Here is a 22,707-nt window from a genome sequence, read left to right on the forward strand (position 1 = left end):
GTTTCACTGAAATTTCTATTTTAAATACGTGGAGCTTCATAAGGTCAACCACCTTCTCTTGTGTCTCAGCATTGTGGAGTGATTTTCCAAGACTTTTTTTTATGGGTCAAATTGAAATATAGTTGTCATTCTTTAAACAAGCATTTGCAATGCAATCGGTCTGGCCTTTGGGACCTTATACGTATTTAGCTATGCAGCACATTAGCCTGGGTGCTGAAACAACTACTGTTATTTAAAATGGAGGGAAAGAAAGCACCAAACTGCGTGACACGCCACAGAGATAGATTGCCTTTCAGCAGGAAATGGTATAGTCCACAACTGTTTTTAATATAAAATCAGGTCCTTCGGTGGTCATATCACTGAAAATACAAGATTTGAAAAAAATAATATTGTCTACGGGTGCTCGTGGAAGACAATTTCTATGGACTGGAATCTAGAGAATGCTAAAGTGATTCTGGTATTTTACTGATCTCTGCTGGTCTTTTCTATCACAAAAGTTAAATAGAGGCAGTTGCCAGAAAAATAAAAGAATAAAGTCCCTCAGCAGAAAGCAATTATGGTCTATTACTGACCTCTACTGGTTGGTTTTTATCAAGACAGTTAAATAGAGGCAGTTGAACAGGGAAAAAAAGTCCCTAAGCAGACCAGTGCTAGGGCTGATCTCCAGAGCCCACAAAGTAAATACACATATAAGTATATACTAAAGTATATACAAGAGGTCTCGAATGCTCGACCTAAAAATGAAATTATGCCCTTGTGGTAGTGGATATTAAGAGATTTGGTCTGTATAGCTCTCTGTCTTTCTATCTCTTTCTTTATATATCTTCCAGCTGACCCGTCGACCTTAACTGATGAGCATTGAGTTTTGATTTTAATGTCACATTTTATATTTGCTTATTCTTACTAATTGGATATTTGGAGTGATGTCACGGTATAGGCACACTGTGTAGACTGACGAACACAAAACTGTGAAAAGAGTGCATCGTATGGAGTCATGACCCACTGAACCTTGTGATCTCACCAGCTGTTTTTTCAAGGAACAAAAATTAAATAATACATATGGCAATTCATAACAAAAGAAACCAAAGAAAAACCTACTAATGCTATTCTTGGAAAGTAATTCCCTTCTTAAATTAGCTTTAAAGAGAAATATTTATATTGGAAACTGCTAGAAACTGTAAACTATTGGTTGTGTAAATGTTTGACCAATTTCCAATCAAGTTATAATGCAACAATGCAAATGTACCATGTCAACTCTTTTGGTCTGTGCCGCAGGCCATGTATTAGTAACCTCAAACAGAAAAGGTTCTCCATTCACTTATTGCTGTTAAGAGCAATTGGCATATTGGTAAGATGAGAAGTTCTGTGATTTTCTTTTAAGGTTGTTGCCCACCAGGTAGGACTATCTGGTGTGCTTAATTCAGGATACATGATCGATCTTCCTCATGAACACATTTTAAAAAGAGAACATCTCACCATGGATCCTGTTTGTGACTGGACTAGGAGGGTTGTGAGTTATTGAGGAGATGCAGTTTGACCAAGAGTGCCCAGACTTTTTTTTGAGTAAAAGGACACAGGGCTGTCACCCACACAAGGTGCCATGTTAGGACAATCCCCTATTTACTCGACTGAATAGTTAAGAATTCAAAAACCTTTCTTTCATACCTTGCCCCCAACTACCTGCCAAGCCCCACCACCACATGAGAGCTCACAAAATAACATTTTATTATTCAGAATTGTAGGAAGGTGGATATCTGACTATGGTTACCCCCAACTTTTTGCCTAGTGTCTAGCTGGTTTTTCGACTTAGTTGGCCTGAGATCCTGCCATTCAGGGTCTCAGGCTGTCTGCTCTCTCTTTAAAATGGACTCCATGTACCCTAGGTACATAACCAATTGGTAAGGATCACCTTATTAGACCCTGTACAGTGTACCCTAGGTACCCAGGGCATAGGTGTACCCTAGGCCTCCCAGGGGCTGCAGCATGTATTATGCCACCCCTGGTCTGGCCTTCCAATCAGACACAACTGGCTGATCACTCAGCTGGGGCAAGGTCGTGTAATCACCCCTTGCTTAGATATAGTATGCCTATATCTACCCTTATATATAGACACATGTGTACCTATCAGTCACTCCTATGGCAGGCCTTAACAATCCTGGAGGCAGAGTGCTTGGTAACATGTGAGATGGTGCTCTAGCATGAGCTGAGCCTGTCTGCAGCTTTCGGAACCATGTCCTTATAGCTGTTCTATGATATAGCCTACCATATACTCTTAAAGTGCCTTATAATCTTAAACGGTTATGGTAACTATGGTTTGGCTTTATCAAAACATGTCGTGTAAGGTGTCTAACACTTTGGAATAATACCCCCATACCATTTCTGGTGATGAGGATATTATTCCTCCCTTCTAGAGGGAGAGACATGTTAAAATCCTACTTTGCTGTTTAACTCTAACCAAAGCCTCAGCATCACAAAATGGATGCTGCTGCCACAGACACGAGTCTGACCCCCTGCTGCTGGGAGTGATCCTGGCAAGGGAGGCTTGGACAATAGGTTTCCTGCTTGGGGAGGTGCTAGCACCTCCCCAGACAGCCTTTAGTGTATTGGGGCAGGGTGGGCTGAAAGGAATGAGACCTGCCTGGGGCACACAAGGTGTTCCTTGCATAGTCCAGTTCAAACCGGCGCTGGGGCACTCCAGCCCCAGCTCTGGCGCGAAACTGGACAAAGGGAAGTGGGTGTAACCACCCCCTCCCAGGTCCCACCCATAAGGCGTGACCTAGCAGGTATCCCAGCCCCCCAGATTAGTATAAGAGTGGGAGTTGGGCCTCAAGACTTTAGATTATCCTGAACCTGCAACTTGAACAGAAACTCTGGACCTTCGACATTCGACGAAAGAAGAAGACTGAAGAATCTCCCTTGTGGCCAAGGAGTGGCTACCCTGTGCAAACAGGCACCATCAAGAGACTACACTTTGCTTTGCTCACGTTCTACGAGGAACCGACTGCAGAGCCCGACCAGAGCCTTGACTTCCAGACTTCTCCGACCCTGATCCACATCCACATCCACAGCAAAGCTGAGGTCCGTGGAGGCGACGAGCGACGTGGGACCGGCTACCTGGGAAAAGTGGCTAGTAACTTCAAGCGCAGCTTCTGAGGCACCCTCGAAGTTGTGCACCGGGGATTGAGAAGCCCCAACCCCAAGCACCATCTGCACCGAAGATCAGCCCCCCCACACTCCACGAGTCATGTGTGGGGCCCTTCTGCATTTTCCTGCTTGCCGCGTCTGTCCGGTTGCTTGCCCGCTGGCTAGTGGCCTTTGTGACGGCGCACCCTGAAATCTTCTGCGCTGGTTTGGCTCCTCCAGACTGGCTCCCGCTTCTCTGCAAAGAAGAAGCACCCCAGACCTTCCTGGTCTGCACCAGAAGCAAGTCCTCCGTTCTTCGTGGGTTCCGCTTGCCAAGGCTTGGTGAGTCCTAGTCCAACTTCGACGCCGCCGACAGCAAGAGCCTTCGTGGGACAGCTCGCCTCCTGGTCCTGGTCATCCTCGACGCTTCCTGGTCCTCCTGGCTGCAGCGACAAGCTTCACCTTCACCTGCAATCTTCACGACATCGCCTGGTTCCTTCCTGGTTCCACGTGATCACTGGCTAGTGACCTTGACTCTGTCCCTTCTGCTTGCAGGTCTCCTCTCTTCTTGATCCCAGCCTTGGGATCCACCGGACACTCTTCACTGACTGCCTGTCAGCATCTTTCTTCAGGCATCCATAGGAGTCGACGACGAAAACCGACGCATCTTCACCCCTATGCACCCGCAGCCTGTGGGCTAGGTAACTTGGGTACTCCGGTGCTCATCAGGATAGTGACTATCCTAGTGTCTAGTTTTCCAGTCTCAACTTCCTAGCTACTCCGGAAGTGTCCTAAACCTATCGTTTTCTAAACTGTACTATTGCTAGTGACTTTTACGCATTACGCGTGAGTGTTTCCACTCTGCACACGAATCCCGTGGGCCTCCCACTTCCTAACTAACGCTAGTGCAGTGTAGCCCCAGCGATTCCCTAGGCCTAGGCCTATTCTATTTCCGTGACAGTGGTCCTTATACCACTTAGTATATGGTTTGCGTGGCCCCTAGGGCCTAACTGTATTACTTGCCTGTGTGACTTAATGTATGCTTAAATAAGACTGTGTTGCACTTACCTCTAATCTCATAAAGAGTGCTGAGGGTTTGACTAGAATAAATACACTTTATTTTATATATATATCTGTTGTGGTGTCCTTTCATTTGGTATTCAAGGGATTATATATGGTATCACAGCTGGCTTCACATGCCATTCAGAGTTTAGCCTAAGACTGCTCTTGTCCATGCTACCACTAGGATAGCTGGTCTATAAGGTTGACTTTACAACCAATCACCATAAGGGTATTTGGACTGATATAAGGTGTACACTAGAACTAGTGACATCATACATCAGGCCAACTTCTCACAAGAATGAGGAGGGAGGCTGAAGCAAACCACATTGCTCGGGATAGGGCCCCCACTTACTTTTACCCAAAAATCTGCTGTGTATGATCCTCTAGTTCTGCCCCTTTTTCGTTTATAAATGCTAAGTTGGAAAGGCAAAATTACCAGAATTGACATCCATCCTACTGCCTCTTTATGAATAAGCATAGATTGTGTTCTACAATGAGTGTCAGGCAGGTTTTGTACATTATACATCAATCTGTATTGCATTGCACACACTTTTTACTATGGTATACATTTGTAACTTCACATGTAAATGGTAGTGTGTATATTGATGGGGCTTCTTGTTTTATGGAAAGGAGTTGGTGCCCTGTTTTACTGTTAGCTACTGAAATAAGAATACAATGGTGCCCTTGTGTTGCATAGAGCCCGCTGGATTACTCCAGGCCCTCTTCGAACATGGTGTTTTATTCACTGAAATTGCTGCTTGAGGTGTTTGATGCACTATGTTTTAGTCAAGTTAGGCTATAACCTGTTCTTTACGATTAGGTCTTCAACCTTTAGACACATACATTTTCCCTGACTTATTCAGTTTCAGCTTGGCTTGTTCTTGTAAAAATCATACATCAGAACAATTATAATAATAATAATAATAATACAGAAATTTATTGAGCGCGAACAGCTACCCCTGGGGAGGTGTCCCGGCGCTAGCGAGTCCCACAACAAGAGTAAGTAGTCAGGAAGGGGGGCAGGATTATTGCGTAAAAAGCCAGGTTTTTAGGAGTTTCCTAAAACTTGCTTCTGACGTAGCGGATTGGATGGCAGGAGGCAGGGTATTCCAAAGTTTCGCCGTGCCGGCCGAGAAGGATCTGCCTCCAAGTCTCGCTTTCCTTATGTGCGGTACAGTTAGCTTGAGTAGGGAGTTTGAGCGTAGCTCACGTTTTTGGTGGTAGCGAGGAAGTCGGAGTTTCAGATAATTTGGACATGTGCCTTTTAGCGCTCTGAAAGCCAGGGTTAGCACTTTGAACTTAATTCTGCTTGCCACTGGTAGCCAGTGCAGCTCGTGCAGATGCGGAGAGATATGCTGCCTAAAAGGGACCCGTTTTATTAATCTCGCAGCCGCATTCTGCACGATTTGTAAGCGTTGCACCGCATATTTAGGTAGACCAAGATAGAGGCCATTAGAGTAATCGAGTCGAGAGGTGATTGTTGCGTGAACAACCGTTTTCCGGCACTCGAGTGGTAGCAAAGGCAGAAATTTCCGCAAATTTTTGAGTTTATGCAGGCAGCCCGTGGTGAGCTGTTGTATATGCGGCAAGAAAGACAACTTCTCATCCCATTTTACTCCTAGATTTTTTGCATGGGGGCTGGGAGATGGGGCAGGGCCCATTTCCGTTGGCCACCACAGATCCGGAGGGGGATGTTTGGAGTTACCAAAGAATAGCACCTCCGTTTTGCTCGCCTTCATTTTAAGTTTGTTTGTGTTCATCCACTTGGCCACGTCTTGCAGACAGCCCCTGATTTTGCTAAATGCTGCCTCGGACGTGTCTGTGTATGGGAAGACTAATTGCGTGTCGTCCGCGTAGGATATTGCCTTGACCCCCCATTTGGCAATCAAGGTGAAGAGTGGGGCCAAGTATACATTAAACAGCATGGGGCTGAGTGCCGACCCTTGTGGGACGCCACACCAGAGATTTTTTGGTCCAGAAGAGAAGGGGCCCAAGGCCACTTTCTGGGATCGATTAGTGAGGTAGGAGAGTAGCCAATTGAGAGCTTTGTCTCCAATACCTATGTCCTTAAGGCGGGTCAGCAATCTGCTGTGATCTACAGTATCAAAAGCAGCTGATAGATCCAGGAGCACCAGCATAGCTGATGCCCCTGAATCTAAGGACCACCTGATAGACTCGGCAACCTCAATGAGGGCCGTCTCGGTGCTGAAGCCGGCCCTAAAGCCCGACTGAGTTTCATGTAGGGCGCCGCTGTCTTCAATAAATTTGTTAAGCTGCCGCTGGATTATTTTTTCAAGCATTTTGCCGGGGGCTGCAAGGAGAGAGATGGGTCGGAGATTGTTCAGATCATCCGGTGCGCCTTGGGGTTTTTTTTTCAGCGGGAGAAGTGTGGCCTGTTTCCAACAGTCCGGAAACGTGCCCGTAGCCATGGACGTGTTCCATATGTGTAGGAGGGGAACTGCAATTGCTTCCGACATTAGTTTCCACAGTTTAGGTGGGCAGGGATCGTCCGGGCCTCCCGATTTACATTTTTGTAATTCTTTTACTGCTTCAGAGAGGGTAATAGGCTGAAATTGATTTAAAGGGGTAATAAGGCACTCAGAGACTCTTAGCTCATCCATTAATGTCGGCTCAGGGTCCGTAAAAGTGTCATAGACTTTTAAAATTTTGGTATCAAAGAAGTCTGAAATGGATTCGCAGAGATTTACTGAAGGGATGATATCCGTCTCGATAGCTCTGGGCTTGAAAAAGGATTGAACAATCTTGAATACTTCTTTGCTTGATTGTTCCGCCTGTAGGATGGAGGCCTCAAAGAAGTTTTTCTTGGCTTTTTTAATAGATAAATGTAGAGCATGAAGGGCTTTTTTATAGCTAGATTTGGCAGCGTCGCAGTAGTTATCTCGCCAAAGGCGTTCCAGTCTTTTACATTTACTTTTTTCGGCCTTGAGTTCAGGGGTGAACCACGGTGCAGAGGGAGATTCTCTTCGTGATGTGGCAATATTGGCCGGCGCTATAGAATCCACTGTTTTGCTTATCCACAAGTTCAGAGAAGCCGCATCGAAATTAGCATCTGAGGTAAGGGGTATGGGGGTCGCGCGAAGTGCTGGGCATAATTTGTCCGCTGTTAGATTGTCCCATTTTCTCCGCACATAGGATCGCTTTCCAGTGCTCTGAGATTGGGTGGGGATTGAGATGGTCATGGTAGTTAGGTAGTGGTCCGTCCAGAGCAGCGGTAGCGGAGAGGAGGCTGTTGTGTTTGGTATGTTGGAAAAGAAAAGATCGAGCATATGCCCTGCCCGATGCGTGGTGCCTGTAATAGCTTGAGTCAGATTGGCCGATTGCAGGGTAGAGATAAGATGGGAAGCCTGTGGACAGTCAGGAATGTCGGCGTGGAGATTGAAATCGCCGGCTATGAAAAAGTAAGAGTGGTCTAGAGAGTTTAGGATTATAAAGTCCGTAAGCTCACACAGGGCTGATGTCGGACAGTCAGGGGGTCTATAAATAACTAGGCCTGTAAGAGATAGTTGGGGGGTAATTTGGAGGCAAAAGCGTAGCCCCTCAATGCTTGGGAGTGTGGTAGGAGTGGAGGACAACAGAGTGTAATTCTCGTTGTAAATGAAAGCCACTCCACCTCCTCTTCGGCCCTCCTTTCTATTGGAGAAGCTCATTTTAAAGCCTGGCGGGATTGCTAACGAAATGGATGCCATGTTGTCTTCATTGAGCCATGTCTCTGTGAGGCATAGAGCGTCCCAATGTGAGTCCGTTATGAGCAAGCATAGGTCATTAGCATGCTTGGGAAGAGATCTGCAGTTAAGTAATCCGATTCTAAGTTGGATGGAAGGGGTGTTATGAGAAGGTTTGCAAGCTTTTTTGGGAAGTGAGGTTGTTAGAGAGGAGACTGTGCCTAGAGACATATGGCAGCGTGGGCAATGGGGAGGGAGAGCCTGAGTCGCCAGATTAAGTTCAGGCGTCTGACAGATAGTAGCAGCATATCTTTAAGGCTGCTCCATAAAATTAGACCCCAAGGTCCCTTATCTCCATCCATTTTTTATATTTGAAATCCATACACACTCAAAACTTTGCTTCCATATAATTAATCTTATGTTAGGAGCATCGTGTTCGTTTTTCAGGTATTCCCAGAGGGATCCCAGGAGTACTGCTGGAAGTCTATGCCAGTCATAAATTTCTCCAAGTTTATCAATGCATAACATTTCATCATGCAGGTTTTCCTTTTCCTCCAGCTGGAAATTCTGCAGGCATTAATGTGAATCAAATGTACATTTGCCTATGTTAATCAACCTCATAACAAATGAGTATTCCCTCCGCATTCATTACCTGAAAACGTGCTTACCTTTGATTGTAGCAGACTTATGTGTAGTTACAATGTTGGTGTGACAAGGACATTAATTCCCCAATGCTTATGGGAATCCACCACTTTTGTAGGTTAGTCACCCTACAAACAACCACAATTCTGCTTATAACCTTACATTTATGAGTGCCGTAGTTCCTCCATTCTGGTGGAATTTCTGCATTCATAAATACACCTTCTGAAAAGGAAATTCAACTTGTCCCTATTCTGTACTTTAGTATTATTTTCCACATCTAATCTCAGTTTAGGTTGCTTAGTGTGTTGTGACTAGAATAGTTACGATCATTCTTAAGACACTGTCCTCCAGTTATGTACTTTATGACTTCTTCCGATATTTTTGTGTTATCATTACAGGAAACTGGTTAATAAGTGTTTTCTTGTATATACTTGCAGAGAAAAACATTGTTGGCTCTAGAGAAAGAGGATGAAGATGAAAGAAATAAAACAATTGAAAGTTTAAAGACTGCACTGAGGACGAAACCAATGAGGTAATTTTTAAACCACCTTTATTGCTAGTGAAAAGCATTGGCCATTCTAATATACAAGATGTCCATTAAGCTATTGGCTTAAGAACAATTATTGTTGTTTCCCAAATGCTTTCCCCCTTCAGAATGTTAACTATTTACTTTAGCTGAGTACACTTGAATCAGACATTTATTAGGATTTTTTAACAACATGCAAACACACATTACTGGTCACTCGTCCGCACATACGCAGACATCAACAGATATCCTAAGGCCAATTGAAGACTTTAATTAAATGTTTGAGACCCCCAGTTTTCTAAATAGGTAATAACCACTCTTTTGTTCAAAAAGTAATTGCAGTCAAATGAGGTTCCTTTTTATCTGCAACCAAGTGGTCAGAATTGAAGGCAGCTTTGCCACTAGAAAGTGGACAAATATAAAAGCGGACCCTCGTAAACGAGAACGCCATCAAGGAAGACAATTTTGAAGTTTAAGTTTTGAGACCTATTTACCATGACTCAAAAAGAGTCTTGTCAAAAAGCATTAAAAACAATGCTTGACTTTCAAGCAGCAGTTGGAATAACTTTAGCCACAAACCTTTCCGAATTCTATGAAGGCCTCCTCTAAACACTTTCTTAATTGAAATATTGAGCACTAAGGCTTTTTCAACAAATTTAGCGCTGAGCTGCAAGATTAGGAATCATTGAAACTGCTCTGGACAACATGTAGAAAAACCTTTGGTTTGAAAACCTGACTTGCAAATTGGTATTCAATTGAGATGTGTTTTTTTTTTTTTGTCCTCATTTGCCTGCCCCACAATCCCAAAAAAGAAGCGCCGATCACCTTAGATGTCGTCTGGAACTAGGTACTGTTCTTATCCCAGACCTGGACACCAAAGAAATATAGACCGGCGAAAGACACTCTCCGGGATAATATTGTGGGAAGAGAGAAAAGGATGAGAGGGCACATCAACCCCTCGCTACTCCATCTAGACTTAATAAGCCTTTTAGAAGGAGCCACCAAGGCTCCTGGAGTATGATGGCATAATCATTGGACCCGGGGGGGGGGGGGAACCCCCCGGCAACTCAACAGAGCCTTTTATTTCCACTGGACCAGCAAGTTCCAAAAAGAGAGGTTACGTTGGCTACATGGTCTAGCCATATCCACCTTAGATGTATCATATATGGACTCTAACCAGCCTGCGTGTGAAGGTGCCTTCTGGTCAACCCAGTATTTACAGATCTGCCGTCTAGCCAACAAAATTGCATAAAACAGAAAACTCTTTGCCTGCCCCGTGATATTATCGTCCACTCCAAATATAATTAACGCCAAAGTAAGAGATATAGATTTCTTAAGGATGGCATCCAAAGTGGTCTTTACTTCCTCCCAAAAGATATTAATAAGTGGACAGTCCATAAACATATGAACATCAGAGGCTGCAGGGAGGTTACACTTATTACATGCTTTTCCCGGCTGGAATTTAGATAACCTTTGAGGGGATAAATAGGCTCGATGGAGGGTAAACAGATGGTTCCGCCTCAACCACTTTATACAGGAGAGTGAAAGATCTTATCCATATATCCTCACACTGCATAACCATGAGCCCTCCCCACTGTTCATCGGGTAGAGTGAAGTCCCCATCCACCTCCTCCTGAATGGCCCAGTACCAAAAGGCTACCTCTTCCCCCCCCCTCTTGTCTCTCTATCAACTGTTCCTCCAGGAGGCTGCTCCTCCCCAAGTATATCTTTTTCCTAGTCAATTCCCGGGACCAGCTAACAAGCTGCATGTATTTAAATCTAGATAGGGTGGGGCCAACCTTCTCAAATAACTCCTCCCACCCCACCAGCGCCCCATCCACTAGCAGCTGTCCCCAACTTACTATCCCTGCCTCCCTGATAGGTGTTGCAAGACTATCCCTTAAACATAGAGGGAGCCCCGGGGAGTCCCAGATTGGGGCAAGCCTAGAAAAATATGGCAACCCCACCCTTTCTCTAATCAATTTCCAAGCTTTAGCCAATGATAGTAGGGTCTTTAACCTCACCTTCTTGAAAAACTTCCGGTCTCCGAATTTAAAAAGAAAACCATCGGGGGCCAATCTGCCCCGTTCAACATAGCCTTGAACATATTACCTATTGATGCGCTTGATGGAGATTTCAACAGCATCCTGGAGTATGATAACTGAAACGCCCAGGCATAATATTGTAGGTCCGGGAGTGTAAGCCCCCCCCCTTCTCCCTCCTCCTTCTCAGTTTTTTCCAGGCCAGTCTAGTAGCTTTGTAATTCCAAACAAATGAGTTTATGTCTTGCTGACATTTTTGAATTTGCTTATGGTCAAAGGCTAGAGGGATGTTGTTAAAAATGAACGTGTACTTGGGGAGGATGGACATTTTTATTAAACTAACTCTCCCAAGTATTGTCAGTGGAAGAAAGGCCCAGGCTTTTAATAGTGCCCGACATTCTCGGAAAACCTGGTCCAAATTAATATATGCCATTTTACCAATCTCCTGAGTGATCTTAATTCCCAGATAGCGCATAGATGGAACGACAACCAACTTCGGGTTTGGAATATTCCAGGTCATCACCTCAGTCTTTCCTTCGTTGATTTCATACCCCGAAATCCGCCCAAATTCCTTGGCTCTATTGATAATGACGGGGAAAGCCTGCACAGGATCATTTGTAAAGACAATAATGTCGTCCGCATAGAGTCCTACCCGCTTAACCCATCCTCCAAACTCAAAATAGGGGATATTATTATCGCGTCTCAGAATTTGAGCAAAGTGTTCGATGTATAAATTGAATAGGAGGGGAGAAAGCGGGCAACCCTGCCTGGTACCCCTCGTGATTTTAAAATGCTCAGTAAGAACCCCATTAACCAAAAGTCTAGCCCTAGGATCCTTATAAAGAAGTACGATAGCTCGACAGAAATTTTCTCCTAGATTAACCCTTTTCAGAACCGCGGCCAGATAGGGCCAGTTGACCCTATCAAAAGCTTTGGTAGCATCCAGGGTAAAGGTGGCCAATGGGAGACAAAATGAAGTGGCAATATCAATTGCTCCAGCCAAATCATAAGTAAGATCTGCCAGCTGTCTCCCTCTTATAAATCCCTTCTGGTCATGATGGATTATTGACCCAATCTCACTCCCTAACCTTCCCGCGAGAATAGCCGCAAAGATCTTGAAGTCATTGTTTAGGAGTGAGATTGGTCTATAGGACCCGCAATCAGCCGGGTCCTTGCCAGGTTTAGGGATCAGCACTATAGTTGCCTCATTCCACGAGTCTGGCGGGGCCATGCCTTCCATGAATATAGCATTAAAAAGGGCGGTCAAAGATGGAACTATAACTGAACCCAGTGCACTGTACACCTCCCCTGGAAGGCCATCCGGGCCTGCGGCTTTCGCTCGCTTCAATTGCTTGATGGCATTGCTGACTTCACCCTCTATTATTTTGGTCTCCAATTGGTCGCGCTGGTCTGACGAAAATGTGGGGAGGTGAGCCTCATCTAACCATGCCTCCCTGGCCTCCTTAGCCATGGGGTCATCCACGATGTCTTCCTTGTAAATATTTTGAAAGAACTTCTGAAAGGCAGTCCTATTTCTGTGGTTGTAGATCTAGCCTTGGCTTCCCCTACCCGTTTTATTTCTTTAATGTATTTCTTGGCCTGATCTGCTTTTATTTTCCACGCCAGGATTTTACCCGCCGACTCTCCGTACTCAAAATGTGACAGCTTACTTGCCTCCCATCTCTTGGCCACCCTTTCCTGAAGTAGATTTCCAAGCTTTGCCTTCAACGCAGCCCGCTTCTCCAGGTCCTCTGCCGAGAGTGAAACGCTTTTCAGCTCTATCTGCCTAAGCTCCTGCTCTATATTAGTGACTGCGGTTCTATAGACCTTACGTCTATACGAGGCTCTGTTTGTTTTGCAGCCTCTTAGGAAGGCTTTCAGTGCTTCCCATACGGTGACTATTGAGGCTGAATTTATATTAATGTCCAGGGGAACAGAACCTGAAGCTGAACTTACCTGCTGGGGGACTTCGTTGCTGCCCTGCCTGCTTTGCCTGTGATTATCGCTGCTGCTCCTGGGCCCTACACGCTGGTGTCTCCCCTGCCGCCGCTGTTTCATCTCGCGGCCCAGAGCAGGGGGAGACTACAGCTCCCAGGCTCCACAGCGGGCGGTGACGACACCCACGCGCCTGGAGGCGCACAAAAGGACGCGGCTCCCTCGGTGGAGCGGGGAACAGAACCTGAAGCTGAACTTACCTGCTGGGGGACTTCGTTGCTGCCCTGCCTGCTTTGCCTGTGATTATCGCCGCTGCTCCTGGGCCCTACACGCTGGTGTCTCCCCTGCCGCCGCTGTTTCATCTCGCGGCCGAGAGCAGGGGGAGACTACAGCTCCCAGGCTCCACAGCGGGCGGTGACGACACCCACGCGCCCGGAGGCGCACAAAAGGACGCGGCTCCCTCGGTGGAGCGGGGAACAGAACCTGAAGCTGAACTTACCTGCTGGGGGACTTCGTTGCTGCCCTGCCTGCTTTACCTGTGATTATCGCCGCTGCTCCTGGGCCCTACACGCTGGTGTCTCCCCTGCCGCCGCTGTTTCATCTCGCGGCCGAGAGCAGGGGGAGACTACAGCTCCCAGGCTCCACAGCGGGCGGTGACGACACCCACGCGCCCGGAGGCGCACAAAAGGACGCTGCTCCCTCCGCGTCGCGGGACGCGTGCGGCAGCGCCGGGCTAAGCCCGGGATAAGGGCGGGACCGTCTGTGGCCGTCCGGGGCCGGAGGAGGCCGGGCTGGGCCAGCCCTCTGATATTTAGTGTGAACTGTGAGTACTTATAATACTTCCTCCCAATTCTAACATCTGTGTACAATGGCTGCCAGAAGGGGTGCTAAAACGACACCAATAGGGATGGTAGCTCGGACTCTAGATCAATTTATAACGAGAGCATCATCGGTGTTGGAACGTGAAATCGAAATGACGCAACGCTGTATGTCCCAAGATCCGGTCTTCCAAAGGAGATCTTTTTTGGGCCCTGCTGCTCATGCATGCTCACCAGTCTCTACTCAGCCAAATACAGCTATTGTGGAGCTTTCTACTAACTCACACAATACTGGGACCAATATAGGTGTTCTGGTGGATGGCCCAATTCAATCACCATGTGGTCAGTCCATAAATACAATTCCGGCCCCAATTGATGTGAGCCTAAGCAACCAGAAGGAGACAAGACCTAAGGAGGGTGCAATTCCGAAAAAGAAGGCCGACACCTCATCTCGGGGTAGAAAACCTAAACAGTCTAAATCTAATACTAATTTGGTACCCCGGATTACGGATCAATCGGAGTCTTGCCCCTCTGTGACCTTAATAGACAGTCCTGTTAAGATTGGTAGAGAACCCGCAACTATATGTTCCCTCGACTTAGATCTATTGGTGGGGAAATTGAGTCTGGTTTTATCCTCCTTTATCCAGCCTGTGGAGCAAAAATTGAAACACTTAGACGATAGATTGGGAAAAATGGAGGCTCTGCTTGTGGAAAACATGGGACTTAGAAAGGACTTTCTTGCTATCCAAACCCAAGTTAAAGCCTTAGTTACACCAGTCAATGCCTCACAGCCACAACACAAGTTAATACATACTATTGCAAATGATCAACCTACATTGTCTACTACACAGGGGCCGACCCTGGGTTTTAGTACAATTGGCCCAAAAAATAACCCATCTTTTGTGGAAAAGGTGCAACCCTTGCAATTGGCAAATTCTGCAAATACCGCAACTCTAGGGAAGGAGCTTCCAAATCATCTCGGAGAAAAAATCACCTCTCGAGATTTACCATGCATTAATCTACCCCCGGATTGTGCCCCATATGTGGTTATTCTAACGGAGGTCCCTGAGTTGATGAGTACCAAACAGGAATCATACGAGTAACTTAAAAACAAGACAATGCATTGGTTGAACACCCATAGACCCATGCCTAGATCCATCCAAAGCAAAATTTTGTTTGTTAGAAGGGTGGGGTGGGTGGGTTGCAAACCAAAAAATGTGGGTGGGGATTGTGTAATTATCAATTTTGAGGATTACAGGGCAGTTGACCATGTATGTAGTTGGCAACAGACAAGTCCTAACACAATGATTAAATCTCTGAGGTTAGACTAGTTTTACCCAACAGATCATGTTTATCTCCTTCCTGACCACGGGAGGTACGATTCGAGGCCACAGCAAGAGGACTCTTGGCATCATGTACATAGAAGTAGGGGTGGTCAACCTAGGGGAGAAGAGATGGGAGTCCTATTAAGTAATAGATACAGCTTGCTCGATCAAGTGGATTGACTCCCTGTGCCCCCCAGCCCCTCTTTGGTCTATCTAATTGATGTTATCAAAAGGGAAGGAGTTTCGAAGATTACTAGGAGGAAGCACATGGGGGTGGTAAAAGCTGTAACTAACCCCTTGCCCCCTACAGAAGTTAGAATGATGTCCAAGGAAAAGCCCTATGTAATCATTGGGGAGTCAGGGGATGATTTATCTCCCCCCATGATTGACAAATGCATCTTGGAGTCACAATCCCAGACTGCTTATGTACATATAGATCACCATCCAGTTGGCCCTGGGACGCATGGCCTTGTCGGGTCTTGCCACGAGGGAAGCCTGGGAAATAAGCCGGCATTGTCAAAAGGGTCCTTAAAATTTTTATCTTGGAATATAGCGGGCCTTACATCCAATTTAGATATCCCGGATTGGCGCACATTTGTAGATTCCCATGGGATTTGTTTATTTCAGGAAACGTGGGCAGTTAGATTCTACTCATAGAGTGGGGTATGTAACTTTTGCGGAACCTGCAGTAAAAGGCGCAAGAGGCAGACCGTCAGGGGGGTTGTGCATTTGGGTGGGTATTCATCTTGGATTCACGTTGAAAAGGCTAGAGACAAATAGTCCTGATCTCACGTGCATCCTGATGTCCCATAAAAAAACACCAAAACTGGCTCTGATTAACATCTATTCACGGCCAGTACAATCGGGTGGAACATCTACAACCTTGGATATGCTAACCGCCCTACTGCATACGATCGGGGGTGATGTTGTCTTGTTGATTGGAGGTGACTTCAACTGCCATTTCGAACCATTACAAGGGGTCCCTCCAATCACAATGGTTGAAGATGAAACTTGGTCAGTTTTGCCCTCTAATGCTTATCCTGTAAAAAATTGGTCAGCCTTAGTCCTTCAGTTGACCTCCCTCACCTATACGTTCTCTGTCAGAGCCTGCAACGGTCGATTTAAGAGTGATTCCCCAGCCCAGCACACTTATAATGGTATGGGGCACACATCTGTGATAGATTATTTCTTGGTGAGCTTGGCATCCTGGCCAAAAATTTTACATTTTAGCGTTCCGCCTCGCATAGAAAGTGACCATAATCCCCTGATAATCGAGATGGACTTTCAACTAATCACTGGGGATAGTGCCATAGCCAGCACCCCAAGTAGCGACCTAAGACTAAAGCAAGGTGGGAGAAGAATTCGATGGGCGGCCGCGAAATCATCTATTGAAACAATGGCAAAATTATACCGAGATGTAACCCCCTTGCTCGAAAGGGCAAATTCTACCCTTCTCAATCCTTTGAGCATTGATATGGGCATAATTGTCGATATTCATAGTGAAATGGTCGCTATACTAAAGGACACCTTCTATAAGAAAGGTACTGTTAAACCTAAACTATGCCATGATGACAACTTATGGTTTAACAGATGTTGTAGGGACACGAAAACTGCGCTATTGCTGGCCTTAAGCCAAGGTAATAGGCCTTGTGTCATTGAAGCCAGACAAGCTTATAAGAAATTGCTAAAAAATGCAAAATTAGAATGGGAGGCAGACCGTTGGGTTGCTATTACATCTGCACTTGTGGCAAAGGACTCAGGGACCTTTTGGAATCTTGTCCATACCGGGAAACCAGAAGGTAGGTCCGCAATTGTTCCAAACATATCTGAAGAAGCTTGGTCTACTTATTTTAAAGATCTTTATTCTCTCTCTCCCTCATGTACAAGTGAAGCTCCTTCGAGCCTATCGGCTCCGAATCCCATGTGGCCAGCGCAACCATTTTCATTGGTGGAAGTAAAGTTGGCCATTTTAAGTATCCAGCCTAATAAAGCGCCGGGACTCGATAGGATCCCTGGTGATTTATACAGAGAAGAACCAGTAGTTTGGGGCCCATACCTTTTGGTATTATTTAACGCAATATTGCAGGGGCTACCACTGCCAAGTACCTGGCTAGGGGCGGAGATAATTCCAATACACAAGAAGGGCTCTCCGCTCCAACCTTCCAATTATAGGCCGATTAGCCTTATTGATGTTGCACAAAAAATTTACGCCAGGTTATTGTTACGTTTACAGATTTGGTCTAGTGAGAACAACATTCTGACGCCGCTTCAGGCGGGATTCAGGGCCAAAACATCAACAATTGACCAATTATTCCGGTTGCAAGTGCTTTACTGGAAGCATGTGGTCTTGGAAGGGGGTAGCCTTTATCTTACATTTGTCGACCTAAAGTCCGCATTTGATATGGTGGATCGGAATCAGCTATGGACCATTTTACTAACAATGGGGGTTCCACCATACCTATGCCACCAGCTTAAGATCTTACATGAAGGTACTTTTGCGGGAGTACGCTTTGGTAAACAAGGTCAGTTAACTGGACCCTTCCCGATTGAGAAAGGTGTTAGGCAGGGTCCTTGCTCCGACCCCATTTTCCCTTTTTCTCAACGGGCTTATCGAAGATCTCTTAGCCAAAAACGACATTGACTCCCCCAAATTGGGTGCCCGAAGATTTCCCGCCTTAATATTTGCGGACGACACGCTCCTGCTTTCAAAATCCCCGATGGGGATGCAGCGCGTGTTAAATCAATTTTCCAAATTCTGTACTAAAAGGAATCTGGTGGTTAATATAAATAAGACTAAGTACATGGTTTTTAATGCTAATACTGTTAACTGCCCCCATCCAATGATGGAAGGCAGACCCCTTGAAAGGGTCCCAACCTTTGAATATTTGGGTTTGACTTTGAACGATAAAATGGGATGGGGTCCACAAGTGGCCAAGGCCAACTTAAGATTAACCCAAGCAGCCGGGGGAATTTTAAAAGTACAGAAGAATTGCACTCACAAAATAATAAGTGCCCCCCTTGAAATTTTCAAAGTTCAAGCTAGGGCATCATCCCTGTATGGGGCGGAACTTTGGGGACACATATTAGTAAGCAACCTATCAATAACTGAAAATAATTTTATAAGACAATTATTGGACTTGCCAAAAAGTACTCCTTTAGTCCCGCTAAGACTCGACTTAAAAATCTGCTCAATTGCAGACGCTATTGCTGTCCGGCCCTTACTCTATTGGAAGCGCCTGTGGAGCACGCCTGAGCTGGTGAACTATAAGGAGGAGCTCAAAGTTGTCATGGCTTCATTAGGATCTGGTAGGATCCCTTGGTTAGCATTCGTAAAACAGTCACTTATATCGACTGGGTTTGAGGAACTCTGGTTAAATCCTGAGGTTTCCTGCCCAGCTATTTCCAAGAAAACTATGACAAGTGCTGTTAAAGAAATTAACTTAAGGAATCTCTTTCGCTCAGTAAAAACTTCAAGCCTAACCGATATTTTTTTGGACGTTAAGTCCTTTTATAGCTTTGAGCCTGAGATTGACACAATACAACCTACCTTAGCAAAGAAGCTTTACTTACAATTTAGATATGGCACTTTGCCTTTTTTTCATAATATTGATAGGTGGAAAGGGGGACCGGCACGCCCTTGCCCAGGCTGTCGAACAGAGGAAGAAACTCCTGTACATGTTATCCTTTTCTGTCCAGCTTATGCTTACATTAGGAAGAAATGGATAATCCAGCTGTGTAAAAACTTGGGTATAAAGCAATATTTGGCCTTTTTTAGGATACTAAAAACAGATACCGACGCAGTGATTGTTTCTGCAGTAGCTAAATATTTGCATTCAATGTGGATAACTCGAAGGAACCTGATAAACAATGCTGCTGTACACTAGTATCAAGTTAATGGATATTGAGAGAATAGTTAACATTTTATCCTTTTTAGAATGATCATTGTTTTAATAATTTTAGAATACTGGAAAATATTTAAATTTTTTATAAAAAAAAAATGTCTAACAATCATCTAATTACTTGAGATTACATGCATGAAATGGACTGCTTGATTTGTTGTACTGTTGTGTATTTTTATGTGCTTTTATGGTAAATTCAACCGCAATAAAGCTTGACTTGACTTGACTTGATTAATGTCCAGGAATATGCTTACTTCAGCAACAAGGAAGCAAATTTCATCCTCATCAAGCAGAATCGTCCGATCAAAGGACCAAGAGGTTTGCCTGGTCTGCTGATGGTGTAACAGAATGAAAAAAATGGCAGAATGGTCGGAGAGGTGGGAGGGGATATATGCTATCCCCTTCAAACCGTCTATCAACTTATGACTGAAAAAAGCGTAATCGATTCTTGACTTATGTTTATATTTATAGTTGTGAAAGGAAACACCTGGTATACTGCCTGATCTCTGCCTCCATTCATCCACCAACCCCAGATTTGACATTATACCTATAAGAGTTTGCCTAGATTTAGAAAGTTTTATTGCTCTTGAGTTAGACGATTTGTCCAGCTTGGGATTTAAAACTATATTAAAGTCTCCCACCCAAATGATGGGGTCTTGGCAAGAAATCAGATAATTCTGAATTTTGTTCAGAAAAGACGGGTCATCTTGATTCGGGCCATAATAACCCACTAGGGTGTACACTAGCCCTTCTAACTGCACTTTTACCAATAGTCATCTACCACTATGATCTTCCTTCTGATCCAGAATTTGAACACTAATCTGTTTTTTTAAATATTATAAGGGTCCCTCGTATGTTGGCATTGTGGTCCGTGCATACAAATTTGTCCACCCATTTCAAATTCTTTAGCATATCCCTGACCTCGTGTTTTAGTAAGTGTGTCTCCTGGATGACAATGACCTGTGCGGGGGAATCTTTCAGATACTGTAAGATTCTATGTCTTCTAGCCTTCACCCGCAGGCCATTGACATTCCAGGATAAAAATGGCAACCCTGTCATAGTGCCTTAACCTTTCCCATCGTTCCTATCCCTCTACCTATAGAACAAATCTCTCTAAAACAGTCCCTACAACAACTCCTAACCAGAACTTCTCCAAAAGCTAAATTATAAGTTACCGGAGAAACTGAGACAAACTTATGAGAACTTTTCCATTCAATTGAGATAGTGAGGAGAAAGTGACAGAGGGTGATGCAGAAGGGGGAAGGGATTGTGCAATCAGAATGGCACATCATCTCAATAACGGAACCCGACTTCCATATGTGAAACTAGTTGGAAATATAATTTATGCTGTGCATACACACCTCCGCATTCCATAATGTTTGAATATTTTGGACCTAAGCTGTACTTCCACAGTCTTATACAGATTTATTTTGTGCGGTTATGGGGTGCCCTCGCCTTCAACTCATTTTCATTATAATTAATTTCTGAATTTGAGTGCCTTCATAGTACCAACCCTACCAAACACAACGTTTGAGTATTCATTTGGTTAAACTAATTGTTTTGTGATGGGAGTGGAGTTGAGAAACTCAAACTGTAAGTTTTTAAATGTTCACCCCTACATACTTCTATGTAAGGTCCGTTTAGGGATTAATACAATAATGTCACCATTAATCATAGAATTGCCACCAAGCCAATATTGTTTCTGGACAGACACAAAAAGTATGAAGAGAGGTGCTTTCGTAGCTTATGATGATCTAATATTTCGATCTTGTTTTCTGTTTGATAGGTTTGTGACTAGGTTCATGGATTTGGATGGCTTACCTTGCATTCTAAACTTTCTGCAAACCATGGACTATGAGACGTCAGAGTCTCGAATACATACCTCTCTCATCGGATGCATAAAGGCTCTGATGAACAACTCTCAGGGACGGGCCCATGTTTTAGCTCATTCAGCGAGCATTAACGTCATCGCTCAGAGTTTGAGCACGGAAAACATAAAGACTAAAGTGGCAGTGCTGGAAATCCTGGGCGCCGTGTGCCTGGTTCCTGGAGGTCACAAGAAGGTGCTAGAGTCTATGCTGCACTACCAGAAGTATGCCAGTGAACGGACTCGCTTTCAGGTACTGCACGCTGTACTCGCATGTCAAATTCTTCTTTATTTTCACTTACTGCAAGACTGTCTCTCATCTGGAGTCATGGCATATCTTTGCTTTTCATGTTTTCCCACAAGGATAATTATTTTGTTTACATTAAATATGCATGTAGCGTTGTGAGTGGTAAGTGAAACGCACATAGCGTAAAACTTCTTTTTTCCCATTTAATACCCGAGTCCCCGACTTAAACTTTCAGCATGGTAACCACAAATCTGCGAGTTAAGGGGGTTCAGAATGGAGCATCAGAGAAGGATTAAACCCTACAATGTAGGCTTGTTTATCATTGTAAGAAACTAGAAGTAAGAACCCTGGCTCAAGGATACAAATAGAATATCACATTATCTTTATTTTCTTGGTAACAAATTATGCAACATCTTGAAAGAAAAATAGTGTTTCTAATCTACTTGATTACATTCACAGACCGTTAAAGAAAAATACCCCTGGGGTGATGGTCCTAAAAGTAAGGCATATTATTGGTTTGGCATCTCATACCACTGTAGTTTAAATACTTCTTTGACTACAGCATTCAGCATTAGTAAGGGCACTGCTCAAGTCTGAAAATGAGGGACTGTGAGGTGACGCTTCCCCCACTGAGTGTGCAAAGCTGTGAATGTTCTAAGAGCAGGCATTGAAAACCTGAGTGAAGTGAAAAGTTGTGTTTGGTCACAAAGGTATACCAGCTGTGGCAGGTCTTAGCAGTAACTTTTTGTTTCTCAAGAGACACTGCACTTTACATTTTAGACATTTTTGTATTCGAAATGTTCCTGTCCTGCTTAAAGTGTTTTTGTCTGGATAGCTGATCCTGTAACTAGTTGTTAAATAACAGTTGGTTGTTGATGTTCAGCATATGAATGGTTACCGTTTCCTCTTTCAACCTTTTAATTTAATTGTTTATTTATCGTTTACTCAATAAGAGCAATTGCTACTGGTAAAGAAAATAGTTCTTTGGCAGGATATATTAAGAACACACCTTTTTTCCTTGAGTGATATGCCCTTGTAACATGTTTGTATTAATTTGTCAGACGCTTATAAATGATTTGGATCGGAGTACTGGAAGATATCGAGATGAAGTGAATCTCAAAACGGCGATCATGTGTTTTATTAATGCAGTTCTAAGCCAAGGAGCAGGAGTCGTAAGTATTTAATATTTTTCTCTTGAGTCTTTCAGCCCACTTAAAAAATCTGACCTATTCCTCCACAACTATTCTGCCCTCTGTTTCCACTTAGCTTTTCTTTGTCTAATCCAGGTCTACCCCTTATCGTGTCCCCTTGATCTTTGTGATTTCTCTTGCATGTGATCACATTGAGTGTGCTTAAGGATTTAAATATGAAAATCAGTTTTGTATTTAGTTTTAGAGATTTATAATTGTCAAACTTGTAATTGTAGGAAAGTCTGGATTTCCGACTTCATCTTCGGTATGAATTTCTAATGCTAGGAATTCAGCCAGTTATTGACAAACTACGAGAACATGAAAACTCAACACTAGACAGGTTGGTGA

The 22,707-nt window shown here is 44.4% G+C and overlaps 1 protein-coding gene across 8 annotated transcripts in view; it reads left to right on the forward strand.

The window, feature by feature from the left end:
• DAAM1 (dishevelled associated activator of morphogenesis 1) overlaps window positions 1-22,707 on the forward strand; it is a 579,575-nt gene that overhangs the window by 366,462 nt on the left and 190,406 nt on the right. For all 8 annotated transcript variants that reach the window (XM_085626090.1, XM_085626094.1, XM_085626087.1 and 5 more), the window contains 4 exons: window positions 8,948-9,042; window positions 20,842-21,175; window positions 22,231-22,341; window positions 22,596-22,699. In XM_085626090.1, the coding sequence (XP_085482216.1) occupies window positions 8,948-9,042; window positions 20,842-21,175; window positions 22,231-22,341; window positions 22,596-22,699 (644 nt within the window). The remainder of the gene's footprint in view (window positions 1-8,947; window positions 9,043-20,841; window positions 21,176-22,230; window positions 22,342-22,595; window positions 22,700-22,707) is intronic.

This window comes from Triturus cristatus, chromosome 9 (genome assembly GCF_964204655.1).
Source record: "Triturus cristatus chromosome 9, aTriCri1.1, whole genome shotgun sequence".
NCBI lineage: Eukaryota > Metazoa > Chordata > Amphibia > Caudata > Salamandridae > Triturus > Triturus cristatus.